This window comes from Paramormyrops kingsleyae, chromosome 13, assembly GCF_048594095.1.
Source record: "Paramormyrops kingsleyae isolate MSU_618 chromosome 13, PKINGS_0.4, whole genome shotgun sequence".
In the NCBI taxonomy this organism is placed as follows: Eukaryota; Metazoa; Chordata; class Actinopteri; order Osteoglossiformes; family Mormyridae; genus Paramormyrops; species Paramormyrops kingsleyae.
In genome coordinates, this window is record NC_132809.1 from 24,292,829 (window position 1) to 24,312,648 (window position 19,820).

The following is a 19,820-nucleotide window of genomic DNA, read 5'->3' on the forward strand; positions in this document are numbered from 1 at the left end:
TGCTGGAAAGCACAGATGTCCTCACATCGGACGGCACAGAAGGGAGCGCTTCCGAGATGCTGGAACAGCGCCTCCCCATGGATATATGGTGCATGTTGTAGCGGTTGCTGCTGCTTCCTGGCGAGCAGATGTCTGAAGGACGTCTTGCTGCCCTCATACAGCTTCATCTGTCTGCTCCAGTCAGGATGGGGATGCTGTCTGCAGGCTGCATGTAACGTCATCAGATATGCGAGAGCATCCTGCGGCTGCTGTCTGTCATTTTTTGTTGATTTCTGATTGCGATGCAGTGGCCATGCTGGGTAGCATCACTCCATTAATAAATCTTGCCTCTTGAGGGGTGTTGGTCTGTACCCTTGTCCCCTGTGCCAGTCTCCAAACTGAATGCCACACAGGATTCAGCTGCCAGCATCTCTGTGCCAGTCTCCAAGCTAAATGCCAGCCAGGATTAAGCTGCCAGTCCTTCTGTGCCAGTCTCTGAGCTGAATGCCAGCCAGGATAAAGCTGCCAGTCCCTCTGTGCCAGTCTCAGAGCTGAATGCCAGCCAAGATTAAGCTGCCAGTCCCTCTGTGCCAGTCTCCGAGCTGAATGCCAGCCAGGATTAAGATACCAGTCCCTCTGTGCTAGTCTCCGAGCTGATTGCCAGCCAGGATTAAGCTGCCAGTCCTTCTGTGCCAGTCTCCGAGCTGAATGCCAGCCAGGATTAAGTTGCTAGTCCCTCTGTGCCAGTCTCCGAGCTGAATGCCAGCCAGGATTATGATGCCAGTCCTTCTGTGCCAGTCTCCAAACTGAATGCCAGCCAGGATTAAGCTGCCAGTCCTTCTGTGCCAGTCTCCAAACTGAATGCCAGCCAGGATTAAGCTGCCAGTCCCTCTGTGCCAGTCTCTAAACTGAATGCCAGCCAGGATTAAGATGCCAGTCCCTCTGTGCCAGTCTCTGAGCTGAATGCCAGCCAGGATTAAGATGCCAGGCCCTCTGTGTGAGTCTCCAAGCTGAATACAGACCAGGATTAAGCTCCAAGCTGGCCTCAGTGTGCTGGGGTGGGTAGTGTTGGGGGGGGGGGGGGTCACCGAAAGGGGGGCAATCAGCATCATGCAGGCCATTAGTAACCTGGGCTTCTTCACTGCTGGCCTCAGGAAGTGTCAGTGTGACTCTTCTGGCCTGGCAGGCTATGATTGCCCCTCCCAGGGGGTGGGACAGTCTGTTCTTGCTAGACTTAAAGTCCATGCTGGGAAGAAGCCATGGAGAAGGATCAGGGCAGCTGGCTGCTGCTTCCTGCAGGTGGACGCCTGTCCTGGAGTGACTGCCGCCTCTGGCCTGCTAGGGGAATTCCTGAGGACGGCTGCCTTGTAATCGACGCCATTTGGTGTCGCTTTCCCTTATTCCCTTAATAAATCTCTTAGTCTCCAGAGTCCCCTTTCCCGTAACATGACATGGGTGATTTTTCCTTGTTTCGTACTGAATGATGCTTGTTATCCCTTAGCTTCGTTTTTTCTAGTCCTGTACGCTCTGCCCCTTATGCATTCAGCACTGACTCTTCCCTCGTCCTGCGTCTGTCTACAGATGAGACTGTAAAGCCTGGCTACCACAGAGGCTTCCGCTGCGGTCTGGGCAGCGCATCCGCATGATCTCATGACCCTGGATATGGACGCTGTCCTGTCGGACTTTGTTCGGTCCACAGGAGCAGAACCGGGCCTGGCCAGAGACCTGCTGGAAGGTAGGAGCAGACCCCTGGGGTTCCTGTGGTTGGCGGTGTGGGTCGGGCCTGACTATCGCTCGGTTGCGGGCGGCAGGACGTGTTGTGAGTCGCTGATCGCGGAGCTGAGTTTGATCAATGCCGTAGCTCAGTGTCAGCGGTGGGTCGTCTCACGCGCTTGCAGGCACTTCAGCTACGTCACCACTCTTTTCTACGTCACCACTCTCTTCAACATCACCACTCTCTTCTACGTCACCACTCTTTTCTACGTCACCACTCTCTTCTACATCACCACTCTCTTCTACATCACCACTCTCTTCTACGTCACCACTCTTCTACGTCACCTCTCTCTTCTACGTCACCACTCTCTTCTACATCACCACTCTTCTACATCACCACTCTCTTCTACATCACCACTCTCTTCTACATCACCACTCTTCTACATCACCACTCTCTTCTACATCACCACTCTTCTACATCACCACTCTCTTCTACGTCACCACTCTCTTCTGCGTCACCACTCTCTTCTACATCACCACTCTCTTCTACATCACCACTCTCTTCTGCGTCACCACTCTCTTCTACATCACCACTCTGCATCACCACTCTCTTCTACATCACCACTCTTCTACATCACCACTCTCTTCTACGTCACCACTGTCTTCTACATCACCACTCTCTTCTACGTCACCACTCTCTTCTACGTCACCACTCTCTTCTGCGTCACCACTCTTCTGCATCACCACTCTTCTGCGTCACCACTCTCTTCTACATCACCACTCTCTTCTGCATCACCACTCTCTTCTACATCACCACTCTTCTGCATCACCATTCTCTTCTACGTCACCACTCTTCTGCATCACCACTCTCTTCTACATCACCACTCTTCTGCATCACCACTCTCTTCTACGTCACCACTCTTCTACATCACCACTCTCTTCTACATCACCACTCTTCTGCATCACCACTCTCTTCTACATCACCACTCTCTTCTGCATCACCACTCTCTTCTACATCACCACTCTTCTGCGTCACCACTCTCTTCTACATCACTACTCTCTTCTACGTCACCACTCTTCTACATTATTTGGGGCACAAATAATTAGTAATTACTCAGTTACTACTGAAGTACAAATCATGAATAAGTTAAGTTGCAGCTTGACAAAAGATGGATCACGATTCATTGATGATCAACAAACATGAGATCAGTATTTCACTTCTGTTATTCATTACTTGTTCCTTCAGTAGTTCACAACAGGTTACAGAAATAGTAACAAATATAGTAACTGCTTGAGATAAAACGTGTCACTGTTCATTAATAATGGATTAAAATGAGATCAGTATTAACTAAGACTTTTGTTTGTGATTAATTAATACATAAATAATAGTATAATACTATAATACTATAATACATAATAAAGTATTACCAGATTAAATACGATACATATTCAACGTGGAGTAACAAGTTGAGTAAGATTCTGTGTAATCTGTACATCTATAAGGAAAAAGTGAGAAACAGACTGTTCTAGAAATTGCCAATGTACAGTAATCGCTTTTTCTGTGGCAGGATCAATGATGAAGTTTCTGTAGCGTTTTGGCTAACATTTGCATTTTTGGTTTACCGTGGTCAGCCCTAGATACCATAATGATACAGGACATAGACTTTGGGGTGAAAGATTGTACATTTCTCTAAGGAAGAGAGGGAGATTTACACAAGGAATTTCACCTAAAGAGAATCAAGGAAAATGGATCTATGTAGGAATGTAAAATAGTAAGAGCCTTAGGTTCTTTAAAGTAAAAGCCATCCATCGATCTGCTTACCTTCGACTGGGTCATGGGGAGGGGGGGCACGGGGGGATGGTGGGGGTAGGACTGAAACCAATCCCATGTGGCACAGAGCATAAGGCTTGGGTACAGCCTGGATGAGATGCCAATCATCACATCAGGTAGCCGAGCTGCATGCAGGATGAAACACAAATGAGACACGGAGAAAAAATGAACTGCACACACTTAGAGATGAAGTAGGACTTGAACCCTCATAATAAATGTGTGATAAATGTTATATTTGATATTTTTCTCCATTTCATTGCTGGTACATGACTGATGAGAACTGCTGCCCCCTAGGGATGTTGAGAGAAAATGACATTCTGCCTTTTTGACGCTGCATAGTGCTGCATTGATTCACAGCTATGGGAAATCATTTTCAAGTTTGCCAAAGCTCTGCAGCTGCTGCAGGGGATGCGTGGGAATGTGACGACAGAGTCGCACAGCAAGTTTTTTTTTATGTATAAGTAATTAGTGTCGTTTTCTTTTGTAGTGAAAAGTATTAATAATTATCCATACAGTCATGGAATATTGTCTCCATGTTGTCTTTAAAGCCGAAATCCAATCGTTTTGTTTAAGATCACAGCAGTTCCCTTTGTGCCCTGTTACTTGGTGTGTTTCCAACAATATGGCCTTTCGAATATAATGTCAGTCGTGTGCTTTAACCTGCAGTGACGTGATTTAGTTATTATCCCTCCCAAATTTTGAGATAAACCTTCTAATTATATACAGCCGGCTCCTGGTAACAGCAAAACGGGTAAAGGGAAGGAAATGTGTCAGAAGTCACTGAGATGCAGGATGTTCGCAGCTCGGGACAGCCAATCAGCCGGCTTGCTGCAGCCCACAGCGCTGTGCTGGAATGATGTCATCCCGCTGCTCAGCTGGGGGTATGAACAGCGCGGTGAGGCTTCCAGCTGTAAGATGATTATCTGGAGTGCTGGTCACAGGAACTTCTAAGCTGTCACTCCGTTTATCAGTCCATTAATCCATCCATCCCTCTGCCAAGTGTCTGTACTGCTTAGTGTTACCTGGAGGACTGGAAATCAGTCCAGGGACGTCTAAAATATCCAGAACTGATAAATTACCTTTTTTTGTTTTGTTCTGATGTAGATTATGCTTTTAATTAGCACGAGTCTGCAGCGTTTTAAAGACAGGACATTTTGTTTTGTTCACAACATACATGTTATACCTCTGTAATCTATCCATCCATCCATCCATCCATATATCAGTTTTCCGTACCTGCTTATCCTATTTATGGTTGCGGGGTCCAGAGCTGATCGCGGAAGCTATGGGCACAAGACAGGGAACAACCCAGGATGGGGTACCAACCCATCGCAGGGCACACTCACACACCAGTCACTCACACACTACTCACTCACACACCACTCACTCACACACTACTCACTCACACACCACTCACTCACACACCACTCACTCACACACTACTCACTCACACACCAGTCACTCACACACTACTCACTCACACACTACTCACTCACACACCACTCACTCACACACCACTCACTCACACACCACTCACTCACACACCACTCACTCACACACTACTCACTGACACACCACTCACTCACACACCACTCACTCACACACTATTCACTCACACACTACTCACTCACACACTACTCACTCACACACCACTCACTCACACACTACTCACTCACACACCAGTCACTCACACACCACTCAGTCACACACGCAAACCTTTGGGCAGTATGGTAACTCCAATTAACCTCAGTATGTTTTTGGACTGTGGGGCGAAACTGGAGTACCTCTGTAATCGTGTTTTTAAAATACTACGTATTTAAATTGAAGCACTAGCTCTTAATAGCGGTCATTAATGGGCAGCATCATGGGGCAGTGGCTGCCTCAGCTGCCTCGGCTGCCTCAGCTGCCTCGCACCTTCAGCATTAGGGGCTCGGCTGCGGTCTGTGCTGTGTGGTTCCCCTGGGAACTCCATTCCTCCCACAGACATGCGGTTCTGCTAGCTGGTGTCTCTGAAATGCTGTACAGCAGTGCTTCCCAACCCAGTCCTCAGTATCCCACAGACGGTCCAGTAACACATTTCTTAACGGGATACAGATATAGTAAAAACTCAGTTACTACTGAAGTACAGATCATGAACAAATATAGTCAGTGTGTCATGATTCATTAATGATAAACAATCATGACATTAGTATTTCACTTATGATATTAATTACTTGTTCCTTCAGTAGTTCCTTAGTACTTCCTTCAGTAGTTCACAAAGGCTTCTTCCCCTCCTGCACTGACATCCCACCCAGGGTGGACCCCAGCCCTGTGCCCTAACCTGCCTGAGAAGGGCTCCATCCTCCCTGAAACCTTGTCCAGGCTGATCAGTTATGAGATGGATGGACAGCAATAATTTAGCTGAAATCCTCTAAATCAGGGAAGACGTACTGTACTGCCTCAAGTGGAGGAGTTTAAGTATCTCGGGGTCTTGTTCTCGAGTGAGGGTAGGCGAGATCGGGAGCTGGACAGACGGATCGGAGCGGCGTCTACAGTTTTGCAGGCGCTTAACTGGTCCGTCGTGGCTAAGAAAGAACTGAGCCAAAAGGCAAAGCTCTCGATCTATTGGTCCATCTTCGTCCCGACCCTCACCTATGGTCATGAGCTATGGGTAATGACCGAAAGAATGAGATCGCGAATACAGGCGGCCGAAATGAGGTTTCTCCGCAGGGTGTCTGGGCTCTCCCTTAGGGATAGGGTGAGAAGTTCGGATATCCGGGAGGGCCTCAGAGTAGAACCGCTGCTTCTTCACGTCGAAAGGAGCCAGTTGAGGTGGTTTGGACATCTGGTGCGGATGCCTCCTGGGCGGCTACCCGGAGAGGTTTTCCATGCATGTCCTACAGGGAGGAGGCCCCGGGGCAGGCCCAGGACTCGCTGGAGGGATTATATCTCTCGGCTGGCCTGGGAACGCCTCGGTGTCCCCCCCGAGGAGCTGGTGGAGGTAGCTGGGGAGAGGGAGGTCTGGGTGTCTCTCCTGAAGCTGCTACCCCCGCGACCCGAACCCCGGACAAGTGACAGATGATGGATGGATGGATGGATGGATGGATGGATGGATGGAAATCCTCTAAATACTTTGCTTTATCATATTAATGACAATGTTTTAACAATTTACATGAGCTAATTTAATACAAAGCAGGTTGTTTCAGTTCCAGATATTAGTATCACAAACCAGATTTTCAGTCTAATAGCCAAACTTTAAGTGTCCAATGGTAACTTTACATTATAATAATTACTGTATTGTTGAGTATACAGTGTCTTATCTCAGTAATTTTCACTCTGATCACTGCTGCAATACAAACAAGATAATTGGACTTTGACAACAATACAGGCAGTTGAATGGGCACCCATTCAGAGCCTAAGTGAAAGACAGGTGTTAAAGTATCAGTCATACTTCCTAGCTAATCAGGAGGATAGCCATGAATGGTCGGTGGAGTAGACAGTCGCTGCGGTTCGCAATCGAATTAATCAGACAGGTTGCTGCTGCCAAAATTTGACCAAGACACTGACAGGTTTTTTTTTTACTGCTCTACCTTTCAGCGTAATTGGCTCATTAGCATCAGGACGGCTACACTCTTTCTTGGAATATCTGCCCTTGTCACAGTTGTGGTGTTAAGCTGGTAAACTGGGGTACAGTGGAGTACATACAGTGGTTCTGCTATCAGTGAAGATGAGAACAGGATGAGTCGCTATCGGAGTTTCTGTCCATTTTCATATGAGCAGCATCAGCACTGTGTTGTGCTAATTGGGCTAATAAGTGAATATCACGGTAATAACATACACTGCATGTACACGTTTTTAAAAAGCGTTAAAGTTAACCTGGTTAGGTGGAGTGGTATTGTAAGGCTATTTGGAGTTTCCCTTCAGTCGTAGCTTAAAGTCAGTAAAGTTAGATGAAATTTCATGCAGTATGAAAATAATTAAGACTGTGTGCTTTCATATATCCTAAAATACAGAAGCAGAGAACAGTTATTAGCTGGCACTAACAGTGAGTGAATCAAACCTAACCGAGTGTGAAATTAAAGGGAACCTGTCAGTGAAATGCATTCAACACGCCTTCAGGAACTCAGGGCTGAAATTCGCTTCGAGATGCGAGTCTTGAGCTCTGTCTCACTGAACAGGAGGGACTCTGCGGGCCTGACTCAGGGGAGGCTCTGCCTCAGATGGGTCACTAAAGGACTGTGGGGAGCACGTTCATGTGCCGATGTCCTGTAGGTATGATGTCACACTCCGCTTGGCAGCCTGAGACCAGCAACAAGGGAAGCCAGTGAGGGAGGCTGGATGGTGTTCGGATATTTCGGGCCGTGTGTGCAGTGGGCTGGTGATGTAGGATGGAAAGGCCTCACGGCCGGCTGGGCTAGACAAGGAGATAAAGAGAGTCGGGGAATATGGGCCAGTCCTTCTGATGTCACGGGGTAGGAAATTTAGGGGCTGGAGAGGACGAGGTTCGTGTAGGCCGCGGTTGAGAGTCATGCCGGGTATGTGGTGACGTCACAGCGATGAGGGAGCCAGGTGCAGGCTGGAATATGGACTAGCTCAGCCTTGGAAGTAGCTATAGGTGATAGTCAGAAGGAGCATAAATGTCGGGGAGGAGAGGAAGGCAGCAGTTTTGTGTCATTATGAGAGGGTGGATGTTTTGTTTTTGATTTATTTTTCATCCATCCGTCCATGTTCCATTTCGTGTTTGCAGTACAGAGTCATGCTAAACCATGACGTCACACTGACTATCCTGCCAGCCCCGTCACACATACTGAGGCATCTCTATTAAGGATTCCTTTTACCAAAAGCACTTCTAATTTACTTCTAATTTCCATATTATATTATCCCTGCAAATGTTAAAATGTATATGTGAAATATGACTGCAAATCTTTATGCAGTCCTGTCAGTAGTAATGTATTCCAGTACTAGTGTGTCTGGGTTAGAGTCCATAGGCTGATTCCTTCTATAAATGTGGGTTGTGGAAACCACTGCCATCTAGTGTTGATACAAAGCATTACCATACGATCTTTAACCAGCATCCACCTACCTTTTATCCAGTGCAGGGGGGCCTGGAGCCTGTCCCAGGCAGCATAAGGTACATGACATGGGTACACCTGGCATAGGGTTATTATAGAGCACAAACACTCACAATCGCAGAATATGGGCAATTTAGAGACACCAATGCAATAACAGCACATTTTTGGATAGTAGGGAAGTTGAAGTGTCCAGATGGAATGTGTATAACATCGGGTGAGCATGCAGAGTCCACAGATATGGAAAGGGAGTGGGATTCAAACCCCAGCTCTAGAGCTATGAGCCAACAATGTTACCAATTGAGCTGTATGTCTTATACCGTAACTTTGTTCAAAATGGTCAATCAAAATACAACTGCAGAGGCAATGTGAAACCAAGCAATCAGTTATAAGAACTATACTACTCACATTTCCAAGAATGTTGTTTATTTATCTTTGGTTGACGAACAATACTTTTGTCATTTGTATCAAGCAATATTAATATTCATATTGAAAACAAATTTTACCCAAAGGCATGATTTTGTTTCGCCCAATTAAAGAATCTAACCTAAGATATTATTATAATCATTTTTTTTCTCCTGTTTCCTTTGTTATTATCTTGATTAGTCTATAAACCCTCGCATTGGCCGCGTCGCTGACTGTGTGATTTATGATTTGAGCTGCGGGAGCCGTGGGACGGGAGATGGGAGGGGGGCAGAGGAGGAATGAGAACACGCTGCAGGAAGGAGACAGAAAAAAGGAGAAAGAAATAAAGAACGGACTCATATGCCTGTAACATAGGGCTAATGATTGCTCACGTTAACATTTAATATAAATTAGCTGCAAATCTAATTTGACTGGATACTGATTTGTTTTTATGCCTGACTGTGGACTGAGCTATTGAACTCATACAACCAATTATTGTTACGGTAGGGCATGAAGAAGGAAAGGAGGGACAATACACAAAGCAGCTCACAACAAAAATGGGGTTTATTAACAAAACGGGACACAAAAGAGGAAAACCAGAAATAAAGGGAACACGTGGAAAAATAATGATAACTAAACAAATAAAAAGGAAAAATAATGATAACTAAAAGTAACCACAAAGTAACATAACTAGGGGAACAGAGCAAAACAGGGAGGAAGACTAGAAAACAACCGCAGCTACAAACACACAGTAACATCTTACACATCTTAAACTTATGGTAATTTCTACTTGTGGTAGCAAGCAACAGGACAGTGGAGGGAACAGGATGGCCAGTGACACCTGCTGGCTAAATGGGGACATGACACATATGGCAGGACCAGATAGGCACAGATCCTGACAATGATAATGTAGAGATAAGAAGTGAAAAATATAAGCCCTACGTAACATACAGTATTAGATCCTATGTGCGGTGCAGGTCAGGTGACCCCCCACCGGGGGGTGCTGGTGATTCACGCACTTCCTTCAGATGCCTCCTGGCAATAGGGAAACTCAGGTGGGCTCACACACGGCACTCTGATGGAATGAGTCGCTGCATCATATTGCTGCCTGAATTTCAAGGGTTTTATTGAATTGGTAACTTTCTGCTCAAGCTTAAGCAAAGGTGGCAATACCGGGCGGAGGAGCCGGTGTAAATGGGGCTGGAACTTTTTGGCTTGTGCTGAACATTGAGTAATATCCATTCAGCTAATTACACCCTCACTGGATAACGGTTTTATGAATTTGCCAACATGCTGCAGTACTGCTGCATCTGTATAATGATACAGCTCCTTTCTCTTAGCCTTAGCTGACAAGCATCCGTGGGTGTGAGTAGATGGGTGAGGAGCTGTCGATTCCCCCCGTGCCAGCGGTGAAACTTGCCCAGGGCACCACGTGTGCAATCGCCACTGCATTGATGCGCTAAACATCGCCAACCCTTGGGGCAGCCTGACGACATACTGTATTGTGCACGGTTAATGTTAATTGAATGAAATTGCAGCCTGTAAACTTACAATGCCAAGGGATCCATAATGTCAAACCACAGTACAGATATTCAGATTAATTAGTCAACAATTGATTTACTCGGTTGCCTAGAAACTATTAACTAAGCAGTTAAACAGTGGATCGTAATTACATTTACCACAATCGTAAATTAACAGCGCAAAGTTAATAAAATATTTTTCTTTTGGCTTTATTATCTGTGCATTGATCGATGGGTGCTGGTTGTTATTAATAACAGACAGTATTTTTCTGGCATTGAAAAATTCAGCCTTTCAAAATCCCAGCTGCTCACATACTGTTTTTGGTTTTTAATGAACAAGCTGTATGAGTCCTGCTGTTCTTGGATTTTCCATCCAGCGTCCATAAGCTTGTCACATCACTCTGGATTAGAGCTTTTCTACAAGACCTGAAATGGGTACTTACACGCGATGGGGTAAAATCTGGGTTACATTCTGTTAGGATCGAGAAGCACCTGTTACTAGGGGACTGTTCGCCCTGCCATGGCCATACGTACAGTATTATCCACTGAAACAACCACAATGAAAAGTGTCATTTTCAATTTCTTCCTTATAAACATCCATCCCTCTTCCAGACTGATCAGGGTCACAGAAGGACTGGTGTCTAACCCAGACGCCACAAGGCTGGGGTGAAATCCAAACAGAATTCCAGTCCATCACAGGGCACACACAAGGAATCTCATGACACCGGATAACTTAATGGCATGTCTGTGGAAGAGACCCAAACGGCACGGGGATAACATGCCAGCTCCACATGAACAAACTAAAAATTATTAGTTCAAAAGATAACCAATCAGATTGTAGAAGTGGTGGGTCCAAACAATTGGAGGAGGTTGGGCCAAGACATCTGATTGGTTGGTCCCACTTCCTGTAGTTGCTTGGACCCACCAACTATACAATTTCTTTCAATTTCTACATTTTTCGTTCGTTCTGCCCTCAGAACATTTTTATGTAAGTAAAACTCCCATGAACAAAGAATCAGTTTGTTTTAGCAGGTCCACTGACATCAAAAGTCAATCTACCAGCAAATGTTTTTTTTCCCATGATTGAGATTTGATATGATTTTCAATTACTGTTCTTTTTCAATTGTAGAAATACAGAAGATGGATTCTCCTTCTTTATTAATGTGATCAGTGGCAGTTTTCTGTATGTACTGAACGACTGGTACAGGAGGTCGATCGGTTGTTGGTGCTGTGAGGTTTATTGTCAATAGTAACTGGGTTTTAAGCATGTAGTAACTGGTGTTACGTTAAATGTAACATTGACACCTGTTTGTGTTTAGGTTATAATGTTATAATAATATATATGAATCTGGGATGTGACTGGGTTCAGGTAAAAACTAGGACTTGATTATGTCCGGGTAAAAACTAGTCTTTACCCTGTCTGTACCCTGGTAAAAAACCTGGATGTGTCTATCTCCAGTTAAAAACTGTGACTCACGTCCCACCCTTCAAAAAATGGGACTAAAAAGATAGGATCTAGGACATGTTCAGGTAAAAATTGTGATTTTTCTGTGTCCAAGTAAAGTTGAGGATTTTTCTGTGTTCAGGTAAAAATGGTGATTTTTCTGTGTCCGGGTAAAAACAGGGATTTTTCTGTGTCCAGGTAAAGATGGGAATTTTTCTGTGTCTATGTAAAAATGGTGATTTTTCTGCGTCCAAGTAAAGTTGAGGATTTTTCTGTGTTCAGGTAAAAATGGTGATTTTTCTGTGTCCGGGTAAAAACAGGGATTTTTCTGTGTCCAGGTAAAGATGGGAATTTTTCTGTGTCTATGTAAAAATGGTGATTTTTCTGCGTCCAAGTAAAGTTGAGGATTTTTCTGTGTTCAGGTAAAAACTGGGACTTGTGCGCTGCGCTCAGTGACTACGAGCAGCTTCGCCAGGTCCACACTGCCAATTTGCCAGAGGTCTTCAATGAGGGTCGATACTTCAAGGCCCAGGGGCAGGATTCGCCTCAGCTCCGGCCCTTTCTGCAGAGGCAGGATGATGCTGCTCAAGGTAGGTCTATAACAGTATATTGAGAATACGTGAAGAGCAAGGGTGGCCAATCTTATCTGCAAAGGGCTGGTGTGGATGCAGGTTTTTGGGATAACCTTTAGGTCGGCTGTTCAAATCCAAGTCTGAGGACTCTTCAGCCAATTAGTCCGCTAATTAGTAATCTAATTAGGGAGTTACAGCAAAAACCAGCATGACTTCTTTCCATCTAAAGTCCGTCGGTCTCGCTCTCTCCCCTTCTAGAGAAGCGACTGTCGCGGGGCATCTCTCACGCCAGTTCGGCCATTGTGTCGCTGGCGCGGTCCCACGTGGCTGGCGACTGCCAAAGCGAGCAGCTGCCCCTGGAGATGCCCATCTACACGTTCCAGCTGCCTGACCTCAGCGTGTACAGCGAGGACTTCAGGAGCTTCATCGAGCGCGACCTGATCGAACAGTCCACTATGGTGTCCCTGGAGCAGGCAGGTAAGAGCGGCATGTCTCAGCCTGCTATCACGGGCACCCAGTGGCCGTCACACAAATAGCCATTGGGGGGTCATGGAAATGCTCAGTTACTACAGTAAATACGTATCAAGTGGTCTGATTGAGATGATTTTCCCAATAGAAAACATGCAGTCAAAGAATCAAGGCTAGTCTATGACGAATGCTAATAGGGTTTCAGCACAATGTAAGATGGATCACAAAGCCTGCCTGTACGTTGTTTTGGGTAATTGTCCTTCAACAGGAAAAACTAATGTAATGTAATGTAAATGTTATTATATGAAGGGTGAGGGTGGAATTTGTGCTGTAATTAAAATGCAGTCTGTTCCCTGTATGCTTCTGGGCCGGTACAGAGAAATGATCAGTACCTTCTTATGCCTTTCCAAGCCTTGTCTGTCATTATTTTCACTCTGTCCATGACGTGGTGACTTTGAACCAGGCCACTTCTGTCTTATGGTCCGCCTGCTTCTGCAGGACGTCTGAACTGGTGGTCCAACATGTGCACCAGCTGCAAGCGTCTTCTGCCACTGGCCACAACTGGAGACGGCAACTGCCTGTTACACGCAGCCTCTCTGGGTGAGTCTTCGCCCAGAGCTGAATCCTTACATAAACTCCCTCCACGGGAGGGAGCACCTACGTAAAACTCCTTTAAATCAGCTGGATCTAGGACTGTTGTTCTGAACCCCTTAGTGAAAGCGCAGTAAAACTGGCAGCGTTCGTTTGACAGTCGGTTTAGCTCTATAAGCTGGAGGTAGGTCTCTTGAAGCATGCAGAGGTGAGGTAAAGCTGCAGACGGCTCTCGGAAGTGAACATATTACAGTAACACTTATACATAGTGTGGACTACAGCCTGGTGATTCCTCACTGGGATTTAGACCCTGCCTGAAGATCATGTGCTTTTGAAATCAAAGTTTATTAGTGTGAGCACTGCAAAAAGATAATTCTCTGAATACTAAAACACTGGAGAAAACAGGGTTAGAGGAATGTCACTTCAAAATGTAATAACTTACATCAAATGAATTGAATTAAATAATAAAAAGTGATACCAGTTTCCAATTATGTAATTATAAGCATTTAAAATAGGAATAATAACAATGCATTAATAAATTGCATCATAAACATTTCCTATGTGTCTTATGAGTCTAGTAACCAGTTATTAATGTGCTAAACTCACTCACTTGTCGTTTGCTGATAATCGGGAGTAGTGATGGCCAAAACAATGCCTCATGAACCATTTGCTATATTTTCTAACCCCCACTAGATGGTGCCCTTGGCTTACTTTGAACATGCTTTGAACCCTTTTTTGAACAAACAGCACCATCTAGTGGGATCAGAAAATACAGAAAATAGTTCATGAAGCATAATTTTTACCATCATTAATCAGGAGTCGTGAGCCATATCTACCATGCTGCAGGGCATACAAACAGCACAAATACAACGGATTACAGTATGCGGAGGGGCACTAAAGGCAACATGGCTACAGACAGTCTACAAAAAGCAAATAAAAATGAATTTTTTTAAAGTTGGTGTGTGTTTATATGATAATTTGTAATATATTTTAGAATCTAAGACTTTAACCTGTGCAATGCTACAAAAATTTGAAAACAGTTTCAGCCGATGCACTGAAAAGAACCGGTTCAAAGACCCATTACTATGGTTCACTTGGATAGCTGATTTTGAGTCCAAGTAGTGTCTCTCACTAAGAGTTTGTGTAGTGCTTTTGTCTCTGACTGAAATTTGCACAAATACAAATGCAAACTGCATTGTACTGGACTTCGGTACAAATATATTTGTCACATTAGACTAGATTAGCAGTGTAAAATCACACACTATAGCAGGACTGACAGCATTTTCACATTGTGGGGACTGTTTTTTTTTGGTCCCTACAATGCGAAACTCAATTTTGCAAAAATCCATGAATGCAATCAAAGAACTAAAAATGCCACAAGCCTTGTGTCTTGTTTGGTTACTTATGGTTAAGGCTAGGGTTGGGTAGGGGTTAAGGTCATCATAGCTGGGATTAAGGTCATGCCCATGGAAAGGAATGAACTGTCCCCACAAAGTTGTAGATATCTAATTTGTCTGTGTGTGTGTGTGTGTGTGTGTGTGTCTGTGTCTGTGTGTTGCAGGCATGTGGGGCTTCCATGACAGAGACCTGGTCCTCAGGAAGTCCTTGTACGCCATGATGAAAAGCGGGGCTGAGAGGGAGGCACTGAAGAGGAGGTGGAGGTGGCAGCAGACTCAGCAGAATAAGGAGGTCAGTCCCCTGCCCCCCCCCCACCAACAAGGCTCCATAGGAAGCTGATCCTGTAGGGACGCATGGGTGTGTGTGTGTGTGTGTGTGTGTGTGTGTACAGGCCACACCTGCTCAGCTCAGCACTGAGAGCACAAGAACATTCCCATTAGGTCACAAATTCATTTCTTATTAATGGGCTGTTATTCATCTGCAGTTGCCATTTTAACTATAGCCCACAGCTGCGGAAATATTCGGAACATCATGAACATCTTTTTCATAAACACTGTGTTCTGTGTCATAAAATCGGTGTTGTCATTTTATATTGTTGTAATTTAGCCTTTATGACTGTCAATGATGTGGTTAATTGACTTGGTGTAAATTACATCTGCAGTGATCTGTCACAGGTAATGACACTGTAATAAATATTACAGTGCAAAGATTTAAAAAACGTTTATAGCAGGGGTGTTTTATCCGCAAAGGGCCGGTGTGTATGCAGGTTTTGGGATATCCTTCAGGTCAGGTGTTCAAGCCCAGGTGTGAGGACTCTTTAGCCAATCAGTACTCTAGGACTCTTAGGGATGTAACAGTACACAAAAATCACGGTTCGGTACAGTACAGGTACAGAGGGGGTAAAAGAATCACAACATAAATTGCTTATTTTTTTTCTTTATTAAACAGTGGTTTACTGAACACTGAAAACTAAAATGTACTTAAAAGTCAATCAAAATAAATATTCTCTCAAGTAAATAAAAATAAAATAAATACCCTTGAAGTTGCACATGTAGAAAATTTACTGCACCTGATCTGTACTGTATTTACATTCTCAGCTTTCAGCTTCATATTAGAACTGTGCAACACAAATATCTCAAAAAAATGCAAAGCATAACAAAATGAATATCCATTGTGGTGCAGTAATTTAAAAAATACCTGTGCTATACTTGTATTCACATTAATAGCTTCCAGCTTCACATTAAGACAAGAGGGTCTAGCTGCAAATGCCTGTAGAGTGGAGCTCCACCGGAAATACGTCACGTCCACAGGAAACACGTGATCTTTAAGGACGTAAAGTGGAGCTTCGGTTAGGGTTAGGGTTAGGTTTAGGGTTAAGGTTAATGTTTATTCGCTGGTGGAGCTCCACTCTACAGGTGTCTGCAGCAGGACCCTTCTCCATTAAGACGTACGCACGCGAGTGTAATGGTGCGGCTTCATCTGCCCCTTTCCGAATGTTACTCGGGGGAAACAAACAAACACACAAAGGTTCCACATATGCTGCATTTGTTCGGTACATATGCATACCGAGCCGAAAGACCCGTACCAAATATTTTCAGCACAAATACGTGTACCGTTACACTCCTACTGATTAGTTAAGGGCGTTGCAGCGAAAACCATGGCCCTTTCTGGGTAAGATTGGCCACTTATGCTTTAGAGTACAATTACCTGTAATTAAAAGGTTCAGATAGTTTTAAATGTATTCTGCTGACCTGTGTGTGTGACCTACTAAACACTGACTACATGGTCAGTGTTTTCTCTCATCAGAAGTGTATTTCTGTGTTAGTGTGTGTCTATCAGATTGTGTGTTTACTAGTGTTTCGAATCTGGCATCTTGTCCACAGTCAGGGCTGGTCTACACAGAGGAGGAGTGGGAGAGGGAGTGGAATGAGCTGCTGAAGCTGGCATCCAGTGAGCCGCGTACACACACCTCGGGGGGGTGAGTGACAATGCCAGCACACACACACACACACACACACAGGTGGTTGGGGGTGGGTATGACTGACATTCCCTGCACAGGGGAGCCCCAAACTATACAGGGCTGCTGTGACAGTGTGAGTCCTGCTTCATTATCAAACACCGAGAGCAGCGACACTCCAGCTGTATCACTGTGTGGCCTGACGTCCACAGCAGCATCTGTCATTTTTGTCAATTATATTTATTTAGCAGACACTTTTATCCAAAGCAACGTACATTTTTGAGAAAGCAGGATCAGACAGTCCCTGGGGCAATTAAGGGTTAGGGTTAGGGTTAGGGTTAGGGGTTAGGGGCCTTGGTCAGGGGCTGTGAGCCGTGCTTGCTGGACAGACCAGTGCCACACTGCCAGCCACTGACCATGCCCCTTACCCCACCTTTCTATTTGCTTCTTTGTATCTTGTTGGTTTGCAGTAGGAGCTATGCTGATTTTTCCTCTGCTGTCCTGTAGGTGGCGTGTAGCTACAGTATGTATGTACCGGCTTGCGCTCCTGGCCTGTAGATGGGGTGCAGATACACTGTGTGCTGTTGTTGTTCCCCTTGCATCCCTTAGGGGTGAGAATTCAGAGGAGCCCGTCTATGAGAGCCTGGAGGAGTTCCACGTCTTCGTTCTGGCCCACGTGCTACGCAGACCCATTGTGGTCATAGCAGACACCATGCTCCGAGACTCCGGGGGAGAAGGTAAGGATCGGGATTGCACTCCAGGTGATCTCCTGCTCCCTGTCATGTCAGCGATGAGATGACTCATACAAGACTGAAGAGTAGCCCGTAGATTTACCTGGGCAGAAACGATTAAACATTGTATAGGAAACTTTCCTGATCTTACTCACTAAACCCCTAATGGAACAGGCATTTGAACTATAATATACAATATTCTTTTAATTTGAAACTTTTAAAATACATTTATATATTGCAGTATATTTTATATATATATATCAGTTACCATTGCATTTCATATAGCAGTTCTTATGGATCTACAATTTTGCCGGAGCTTAAAATGAATACAGTAATCAGTTACCTGAATAAACAGGTGAGGTGAATTACTCAGCGTCTGCCAGGAAGTGAAAGCTGATTTAGCCTGTTGCTTTGATGGCAAATGGGTTGGAGCTTTGTGCCCGTACCTTCTGGAATAGATTCTGGACCCCCACAACCCTGGGACAAGTGGGTACAGAAAATGGATGGATGGATGGGTGGGTGGGTTGTCTTATTTCACATAAATCCCATTCTTGAGATCGAGTGGTCTGGTGGCCTCGCACCTTCAGGGTTATGGGTTCAGTGCTCGCCCCTGTGTCTCTGTGTGTGGAGTGGGCATGTTTGACCCGTGTTCTTTGCAGATTTCATGTGGGTAGGTGAATTGTCTTCTCGAAATCGCCCATAGGGACAGGAGCATATGTAAATTAATTTATGATATGCCATAACTTGCTATATCTGTGTATAGGAAACGTGTTTCCTCTGTTCATTTTAGCATTTGCACCGATTCCCTTTGGCGGCCTGTACCTTCCCCTGGAGGTCCCACCAAATCGCTGCCACTGTTCCCCGCTGGTACTGGCCTACGACCAGGCTCACTTCTCAGCCCTTGTGTCCATGGAGCAGAGGGATCAGCAGCGTGAGCAAGGTACAGCTAACCAATCGCATAACAGAGTGAAGGAGAGCTGACCAATCACATCACAGAGCAAAGTACATCTGATCACTCACAGTACATTTGACTAATTATATTATAGAACAAAGTACATGTGATCATGTACTACAAGTGAATGACATAAATGTAATTCAAAAGCAGTTTACAAATCTTTAAACACAGCCGATTACAAATGCAGATAGCCTATATGCATATGTATACAGTGCATACTGCTATACTTACAAACGTGGTCAAATTTGTTGGTACTCTTCCACAAAAAACACAACTGTCTCCGAAATTAACACAAATCAATCTTTGCTTTTAATTATTGATTCAGTTGAATATTTCATATAATTAAACAAATCAAAATGGCACAGACAAAAAAAAGATGGTACCTTTAATTTAATATTTTGTGACACCACCTTTTGCAGTAATCACTGCCAACAAGCAATCTCTGTACTTCACAATGAAACGTCTGCATTTGCCAACAGGTAGTCTGGCCAACTCCTCCTGAGCAAACTGCTCAAGCTGTCTCAGGTTTGAAGGGTGGTGTCTCCACACTGCAATTTTCAGATCTTTCCATAGATGTTCAACATGATTAAGATCTGGGCTCATGGAGGGCCATTTAAGGATATTACAATGATTTTTCTCAGCGATTATGCAGTGCTTTTAGCTGTATGTTTTGGGTCATTGGAGGACCCATGACCTGCGACTGAGGTTGAGCTTTCTGACACTGGGCAGTATGTTTCGCTCCAGGATGCCTTGGTAGTCTTGAGACTTCATTGTGCACAGATTCAAGGTTCCCTGTGCCAGATGCAGCCAAGCAGCAGCATTTTTTCTTCTGTAAACATAGAGCTGATGTGACTGGTCAAAAAGCTCATCAGTCCAAAGGACATCTTCCAGAAACTTTGGGGCTTGTCAACATGTATTTTGGTGAATTCCACTCTGGCTTTTTTAAGTTTTTCTGTCAATAGTGGAGCCTCCTGGGTCTTCTTCCATGAAACCCATTATTATTCAAAATGCGACAGATGGTGCGATCAGAAAGTCACGTACTTTGACCTTGGAGCTCAGCTTGAATGGTTATTGATGGTTTCCTTGACTCTTTTTCTTCCAATCCACACTATCCTTCTGATCAACCTCGGGCTGCATTTCCTCTTGTGTCCACATCCTGGGAGGTTGGCTACAGTCCCATCAACCTTATACTTTTTAATAATATTGGCAAC

The 19,820-nt window shown here is 44.8% G+C and overlaps 1 protein-coding gene across 4 annotated transcripts in view; it reads left to right on the plus strand.

Moving 5' to 3' along the window:
• The window catches only part of otud7a (OTU deubiquitinase 7A), a 59,749-nt gene that overhangs the window by 31,626 nt on the left and 8,303 nt on the right, over positions 1-19,820 (plus strand). For all 4 annotated transcript variants that reach the window (XM_023811172.2, XM_023811174.2, XM_023811175.2 and 1 more), the window contains 8 exons: positions 1,561-1,714; positions 12,360-12,527; positions 12,768-12,986; positions 13,476-13,577; positions 15,130-15,257; positions 16,850-16,944; positions 17,533-17,660; positions 18,445-18,594. In XM_023811172.2, the coding sequence (XP_023666940.1) occupies positions 1,630-1,714; positions 12,360-12,527; positions 12,768-12,986; positions 13,476-13,577; positions 15,130-15,257; positions 16,850-16,944; positions 17,533-17,660; positions 18,445-18,594 (1,075 nt within the window). In that variant the 5' untranslated portion in view covers positions 1,561-1,629. The remainder of the gene's footprint in view (positions 1-1,560; positions 1,715-12,359; positions 12,528-12,767; positions 12,987-13,475; positions 13,578-15,129; positions 15,258-16,849; positions 16,945-17,532; positions 17,661-18,444; positions 18,595-19,820) is intronic.